An 8,727-nucleotide genomic window follows, 5' to 3' on the forward strand; every position below is an offset into this window, starting at 1 on the left:
TAATTTACAGCAGTATTATTCTTAAAAAAAAAATTTACTGGTGAATATGGATAAAAATTCAGTGTAATAGGGAATGAGAATTTTTTGTCTAACAAATTAAAAATGAAATTCAATAACAAAAAATTTCTTCAGAATGTAACATGAATAAAAACCAGTTATTGATACACTTTCCTACGTATATAGTCCACTTATCAGTATAATTTTTGGATAAACAGTTTTTAATAAACGGTATTAGAAATTCAACAACAATAAATTAATCAGTGAATGTTTGTTGTTGAACAATTTTAACATTTATTTAATTATAATTACATTTATTTTTAAATATTTATTTATTATAAGTATTTATTTAAATGTAAACAAAAAAATGAAATTAAAATCATAAATCAAATGATTCTTACAACTACTATAATATTTTTTCAAAACATTCAGCATACATGTTCATACTGCCAATGTAAGAGTTAAACCCATTAATTAGCATTGAAACGTGTTCTTTTTTATAAAATGTATTGAGGTATTGAAAATGGACAATGCATAATTTAGACATACCAATCTGGGACATTAAGAAACTTATATTTTAGTGTCTACTAAATACTGATTAAATGTTATTAAGCATATTAATTATAAAAAGGTAACAAACATGAAAATGCCAAATTCTACTAAATTAACATTAATTTTAATATATTGGCTTTTCATGTCTTGTGTGATCAGAGTATTTTCTCTTTGTAACATAACTCATAGATGTGATGATTATTTATCAACTGGTGGAGGTGATAGTTCAACTAGTTATGCTCAATATACCCTGAAGCATGCAAATTTATTGCCTTTGTTATTGCCTTTAATTGAATTCTATACATTTGATGACCATTTGTGATTCCTTATTAGGCAACACATAACACAACAAAAAAACAGCCAACATAATAAAGTTGCTTTGCTTAAATAATTGATTTTTTTTTACATAGAAATATACTAAGGCATGAATTTTTAAATAGAAAAATAAGAATGTAAATAAAAAACTGTTTGTTTGAAACAGAAATGAAGCTGAATTTTGGTAAAGTGAAGAATGTTGATTAAAAAATAATATTTTTGTACTTGTATACTGCCTTGTCCAGTTGATTTTGTTCTATAATAAAATTAATTTTTATTATGCGTAGCATAGAAAATTCTGTGCATTGAGATGTATTCCTCAGCTACTACCTTAATTTGAAAATGAAAACTTTCCAATACATTTATCCACCTTGTCACTGTCAACTCAAGTAGTTTATGGACAAAAATCTAAAAAGAAAAACTTTAAAAAATCACTTGCAGAAAACCATTCTGAATAGCTATAACCATGTGTGGTAAGTTAAATTCACCCTTGCCTCATATTAAACACAATGACTTACTAAGAATCTGCCAGTTAATCAAAACAGAAACCACTTCTTCATTTTCCATCTGGAAAAAACAGTCATATAAAAATGTTATTCTTCTAGAAACTCCTTTGTTGATTGCTACTACTTAGTCTTCCCGACTACTTAGCAGCGATTGCTGCTACTTAGTCTTCTCTGTCTATTCAACTGAACAACAGTTCAGAAGTTTGGATTTTTCCAGTCAAATTTCATATCGTTGTTATACTTCTATTACACCAAGTTGCTTCTATACTTCAAAACCCCTCTTCCTGAATGGTTTAATGCCCTCCAGCTATTGTATCTATGGAATTAAAGTTGCCATCACACTTCCATATATAGTCTCTTTTCATGCCTGAAGCTGGCCTCCAGTTAGGTTTTCAATGATTCTCTGAACAAAGTTGCTCAGAGATCTTGCACAAAACATGTAAGTTAACAATAAATTTTGGTTCTATTGTCCATCACTTGCTTGCTCCTCATCATTTCTTTGCTTTTTTATATCTGAGCTCTACAAATGATGCCAGCCAAAGGATAAACTTTCTGTTCTGCTCTTCATCATAAACATCAGTTAAATTTATACGGATTCATTTAGAGCCAAATCTACATATTTGGGTGTCAGCAGATACCTCTGACACTGGAAATGCAAATTCTCCTTTCAGCAAACCAAAATGCCAAGGCACTTGAATAAAGCAGTGTTCTTTTTGCCAATTGTGTCACAAGTGATGCTGTTATAGGACAGAATTATTTTTAAATCATTAGCTTTTATCCCTCTCTCACTCTCTCTACCCAACTCACAATTTCTCTTTATGTGTTTACAAATAAAAATGTTTATCTGTAATGCCAGCCTTAGATGATACTATAGCAGTTAAAGTTTCCCAAAACAATATTGTTTCTTTATGCATCAAAATTATTACAGTTGAAGTTTTTCCAATAGTAAAAATATGTTATTTAATCCTGAAGTTCCATATTTAATACCAACTGATGAACTGCATACTGATATCTGTTAAGGCAAATACAGCATTCCCATACTGTTCTCTGTGCAATCAACAACCCTTCTACTGGAGGTACTACTTACTCCTATATGTCTTTACTGGATTATTGATTTCCAGTCTACATTGCTTGCTTCATGTTCATTAGTAAAATGTCCTATTTCTTCAGTGTTGATTGAAGCAGCAAGATGTTTTACCCCTGAAAATATATTTTGCTTTGACTATCTTCTTACATTTTTGTGTGGCTGAAAGACTAGCTATAGTGCAAGGTCATTGTTATCCAGAGTCCAGTTTAGTGGTTTATACCTCATTAGAGAATGTTACAAGAAATAATTACGTGTTCCCGACCTACATAAAGGCAGAGGGAAATACTACATAACAAAGTCACAGAATGCATTAACAAAAACCACACAATTTTTATTAAACATTTACCATTACTGAATTATTAAATGAAAATAAAATAATTAATAAATAACACATGCAAATATTTCTTCGCACAAATACTGTGTAGTATTCATAAAAAAATGTAACATATAAAATCTATAAGCAAGATATAATACTTACCTGTTAATACACTGCAGTTCCTGCCCAAAGATTTGCTAGACACAAACAGAATTATCAGGTCTAATAACTCATATACAAAAACAAAACAAGATAGAAGAAGAAACTTAATCCTCTTGTTTAGCTGACTATTTTACATCAAAACAATCTCTGTCTTACAATACTTACACAAGAAGAACTTTTTGAAATGTTAACAAAATAAACCATTAAACAACAATAAATTGACTGAATAAATGACTGAAATCTAACCAAAAGCTATCACAGCCCCAGAAACTTAATCCTCTTGTTTAGCTGACTATTTTACATCAAAACAATCTCTGTCTTACAATACTTACACAAGAAGAACTTTTTGAAATGTTAACAAAATAAACCATTAAACAACAATAAATTGACTGAATAAATGACTGAAATCTAACCAAAAGCTATCACAGCCCCAGTAAGAGAGCAAAGTTATTTTACTTAAAAAATAAATATTACACTCAGAACTGTCTGAATGTTCACCTGTTTGTAATACAATGAAAAAAAAAGTGACAAAACATTTACTCGTATCAGTATAATGAAGACAACATATTCCTTTGCAACTACAAAATATAGTATTATGCCCCTTCATGCTCATTAACCCTATTGTACAAACATAACAAATCACCTGACTTGTCTGATCTCATCCAAAGTAGACAACTACACTTTCAGTATAAATCACTTTCTATCACTATAATACACTTTCAAATCTCACAACTGTTACACACTTACCTGTAATACCACCCCTTACAGAACAAATATGCTGTTTTTTCAAATGTCACCTAATCTAATGTAAATTCATGACACTGATGTAGCTTTATTGAACAATAAAATATCATACGCTTACTTTTTTAGATAACATGTTACATAAAATATAGAAAATAAATCAAAAGAACACCTGATAAACATTTTTGTGCACAAAATTGAGCCAATGGATGCATAATTACAGAGAGATACTAGTATTGCATACAATAATTGTAGAACCAGGTTCTGCAAAAAAAATCTTCAAAACTCTACATTCATTTAATAATACTGACCTAAACTTGCAAACTTACCGTTAGCACATAAACATTACAAACTCAATAGAACTAAATTATTTTGATGACTAAATTATTTTGATGGATCAATTTACCCACACGTAAAACAACTGACAAAGGAGCTGCGCTATAACTCTGAAAAGGTATTTTTAAAATATATTTTTCTTATTTAAATATGTGGAAACTACACTCACTTTTTAAAAAGTAATTAATTTTTTTAAAAAGTTAACCACATTTTACCGTTTGTTAAAAGGCATAATCAAACAGTTGTATGGAACCTGACATGAGCCACAATTTACTACCAAAAATGCATTAATCAGTCTGGAGGAAACAAGAACACTGTGCTAGATTTACTAGTGAAATTGAATTATGAAAGTCCTTTATCTTTTTTAGTTGATGTATTACATATCAGAATGGCCAAGCCCATCAAAATGCACAGCCTTACAAATAATAATTCATACTGGCTGTATATTTTCATAGAAAGCAATAAGAACTGGTGGTGTCTTTTATGTTTTGTATTTTAATTACTGAATAATAGATGAATATTACATGATAAATAATCTAAGTTCATTCAAGTACTTTAGACCTTAAACTTAACAAGTGGTAATTCTACCTACCAGCTGAACTGTTATTGAAATCATGCTTTTATTTATTAGAAACATAAACATTGTAAATCCTCCAATAGGGGGCATATAAATTTTTAGAGATTTACTTTTTACTTAATTAGGGATTCACTGAAGAACCAAGATAATCTAATGTAATTATTCATGTAGAATGACTTAAAACTAGGTATTCTAATGATAATTCAGTACTATAAAACATTTTTAAAAAGTTGCGTTTCAGATTCTGGGGTAGTATGATGTACCTCTTCAGATTAATTAATTATTAAACCAATTTTTAGTCATTTAAAATAATATGATCATAAAAAAACTATATTTTTTTGTTTAAGGTGTTTGGGTTTGAGGATGATTCAAATACTGCTTGATTAAGGCTGTGAAAAAATTCTACAATGACTTCTGGTGACAAAAAATTACCACTGATGAATTATTAATATTATGGATGTCTGTAGTAATTATATAATAATATAAAAAATAATAACATAAAAGATAAATTGCCTTAAACATTTAAGTATAAATACTAAAGTTGTACTTGTAAAAATATGTATTGTACTTGTATAATGTTATAAGCAAAGATGTAAAAATATCAACAATTTTGTTACTGCTCTGGAAATAGTTTTATATGTTTGTATAGTATAATTATGTGCAACATAACTGGTAATGATAGCAGCCTTTATATATACACAGTGAAATTTATCTGGTGACATAATTACCACTGTGAGATATATAATAATTTTAATACTTTAAATATGTATGTTATAATTATTTGTTGGGCATGTGTATCATTGTTATTATTCTAATGCATCACCTTTAAATATTAATTTTAAATGATACAATAAGATTTTATTCATATAATTTATCTGACAAATCATAATGTTTTAAAAGTGTTTTACATGTTATGTAACTAGCAATAATAATTTAAATTTTTTTTTCTTCGTTATTTGTTTTATTTATTATGATTTGGTTGTTTTAAGTTATGTTGATGAGCTTAGTCATTGTTGATTTGCATAATGAACTCAGGTTTAAAAACGGTATGTTATTGTACTGAGTTGCTGTATTTAGCAAAAATAAAATATGTCCTCCCTTCCTTTTTAATTTAACATTATCATTCCCATGACATATGTAATGTGTCAATGAGTTACATATTCAAGATACACTTTTTACCAAATACTAGTAGTTTCCAAGGGGTAAATAAGAAATATGAAAAACAGTTTACATTCAGTTTCAGTTAAAGACAAGAGTAGATGTAACATTCATTTTTTAACTATTCATTTTTTATTTAAAAAAAATAAAAACAGATTAAATAATCCACTCATTTAAAAACAGTTTTTATTTTTTTATTTTTACTTAAAAATGGATGACCTGAGCCAATGAATTACCAATGTAATCAGTTGGATGTAATTAATATGTCATCACTTGATGGTATGCTTGCTCTACAGCAAGCACTTTTTTTTCTTCCATTGTGTTTGTGATAATTTAACCTATTTTCATTATTTTTAGAGCTGTTTTATTCCTTTATCTGTTTATTTTATCAATATATTCTCTCTTTACTTACTATCTATCTTAATGTCAAGTGCTTATAAAATTTTCTTCTACTTTTTATTCCTTTTAATCCATTAATAATAATCTACAGACTGAATATCATTATTATTTACATTCATATAAAATGATTTTATACTTTTTAATATTTAATTAAGCTTAATAAACAACAATATTGATTTTTCAAGCTAAATCATTCCTATTAGCATGATTTTGTAGTTGCCACTATTAAGATTTTATATATATATCTGTAATAATTCAAAATCCATTGTATAATTAAGGATGACAATTATTGTATATAGTATACTATTTACTTCATTATTTATATTATGATTTATTTCATTTAAAAAATGTTTGTTTTGTTTTTGTACTGGCAATTAATGTTGTTAAAATTATGATAATTTTATTTGTTGTTATTAAAGTCTCTAGATTAAGTTTATGCTAATGTTGATTTAATATTATGCGTTATGTGACCTTTAATATTTATTCTCTTAAGTAATTTAATACGTTACATTTTAATTTAGTTACTTATTTTCTGTTTTATCTTATTACATAGAATTATACTGGCATAGCCCTCATTGTTTCATGTCTATATCTAAGTATTTAAATATATTTAGTTCCTCTCCAGATTGAACCAACTTAAATAAACCATCAGCTGTTAGTGTTCTTTTTAAAATCCCGATCAAAGAGCAGACTCTAAGTGAATCAAAGTGCACTTCCAGCATTGTTTTTTTATTTAGTTTTGTATTAGCTCGGTTCAGTAGCAAATTAAGACTACTTAAGTATGGGTTTTTTATTTTAATGATTAAGTTCGAATACAATATACCAAAAGTTTCAGTTTGATTTTTTTAGCTAGTGCTTATTTAGAATTTGTGTTTATTTCAGAGGATGAATGTAAATGAAGTGTAGTCTTGTACAGTCTCAGGTTGACTGTTCCTGAGGTGTGTGGTTAATTGAAACCCAACCACCAAGAAACAGCAGTAGCCACTATCTGGTATTCAAATCCATATAAAAGTAACTGCCTTTAACTAGGATGCTTTCGACTTTTAAATCAGCTGATTTGCGATGACCCGGTGAGCGAGGGAATTTTTATATTAGAAAATTCTTACTCCAGACATTTCTTCTAAATACCTTGTGTTTAACTTGCTGTAGACCGATCAAAATAACTCATTTAGAGGGAGAATTTATTAAAAAATTGTTACCTGGACTTTTATAAGTGGAAATGGTAAGGGGCTTATAATAAGCCCCTTTGAAAAGGGGTGAAAAATGGTAAATGATTTCCAGCGAAAGTTGATGTCATTATTTAAGACAGAAAGGTATACTTTCACAAAGTTTGATCAAAATTACATTATTTTTGTGGAAATGAAAAATAAAAAACAAAAAAAAGGATTTTTTGCATATTTCTTAGAAATTTTGAGATTATGTTAAAAAATGATGTTAAAAAATGACCTCACAAAAGTTGTAAATTTTTGCATCTACAACTTTTGTATTTGAAATTTTTTTCAACCCACAAAATCATACCTCCACCATCTTCACTCATGTATTTATTTTTTTTTTATGTTTATTATAAGCCCCTCCTTTACCATTTCCACTTATAAGAGTGCAGGTAACAATTCTGAAACCAAAGTGTAATTTGATTTCAGTGTGTGTAATCAGGGGACACAAGTCACTTCCAACAGTTACAAAAGCGTGTTCAAAAACATTATTATAATCATACCAGGGAAGTAAGGTGTGAAAACAGAGAATCTCATGTTTCAGACTGGTACAGATAGGTTAATTCTAGTTAAATACCTTTCTGTCATAAAACATTATCTCTACTCAATGTACAATGTACACCTACCTGCCTTAGTAATAAATGAGTTGATTTGAAAGATTAAAGAAAAGAAAAAAAGAAGATCCCAGAAATTTATTTCTGGTAATTGACACAAATTTTTCAGAGTAACAATTTTAGACTACAGAAAGTCGTTAAATTAGTTAAATTACTATTAAACAAATAAAAATTTATATAGTATTTAAATAAATCAACAGAAAAATATCAGAAAACATTAAAACTTTACACAAAACAAGAAACAAAGCAAAAAAGATTCTTCATAATGCTTAAAACAAATTAAATTATCTGAGAAATTCTTAATTTCATAAATTGACAACAACAGCTGATAAAATAGTTTTATGAATTGTACATGAATAGTTTTGTGAGCTGATCTATATTATTTAGCCTCCAGGACCATCATTATGTATTGCGTCAGAGGATGAGATGAAATGACAACTTTATAGTGTGTGAAAATCCCATGCCTGACCGGGATCAAACCCGGGTCTCCTCCAGATGAAAGGCTGAGACACTTATACTCATGCCACAAAGGCCATCTATTTAAGTTAATTTAAAAAGTAGTTTATGATGTTATCATATGTAGTAGGAAATAATATAAGTTTGTTTACATTTTGAGAGTTGATGGACGTGAGTTAACTGTATGGCCGGGGTTTTAGAATACTTTGACCAATATCCAGATCAAAACTGAGAGAGAGAGAGAGAGAGAGAGAAAGGTCTTAGAGAAACAAGTATGTCAAAAACTACGTATGAAGAAGA

General features: G+C 28.3%; 1 protein-coding gene across 8 annotated transcripts in view; it reads left to right on the forward strand.

The window, feature by feature from the left end:
- Window positions 1–6,588, forward strand: part of Aldh-III (Aldehyde dehydrogenase type III) — a 199,017-nt gene extending 192,429 nt beyond the window's left edge. For all 8 annotated transcript variants that reach the window (XR_012755725.1, XR_012755726.1, XR_012755730.1 and 5 more), the window contains one exon: window positions 4,937–6,588. Coding sequence is in view for 1 of the 8 variants with exons in the window: in XM_075360345.1 (XP_075216460.1) it covers window positions 4,937–4,972 (36 nt within the window). In the remaining 7 variants the exon portion in view is untranslated. The remainder of the gene's footprint in view (window positions 1–4,936) is intronic.
- The last annotated feature ends 2,139 nt before the right edge of the window (window positions 6,589–8,727 follow it).

Source organism: Lycorma delicatula, chromosome 3 (assembly GCF_047948215.1).
Source record: "Lycorma delicatula isolate Av1 chromosome 3, ASM4794821v1, whole genome shotgun sequence".
NCBI lineage: Eukaryota > Metazoa > Arthropoda > Insecta > Hemiptera > Fulgoridae > Lycorma > Lycorma delicatula.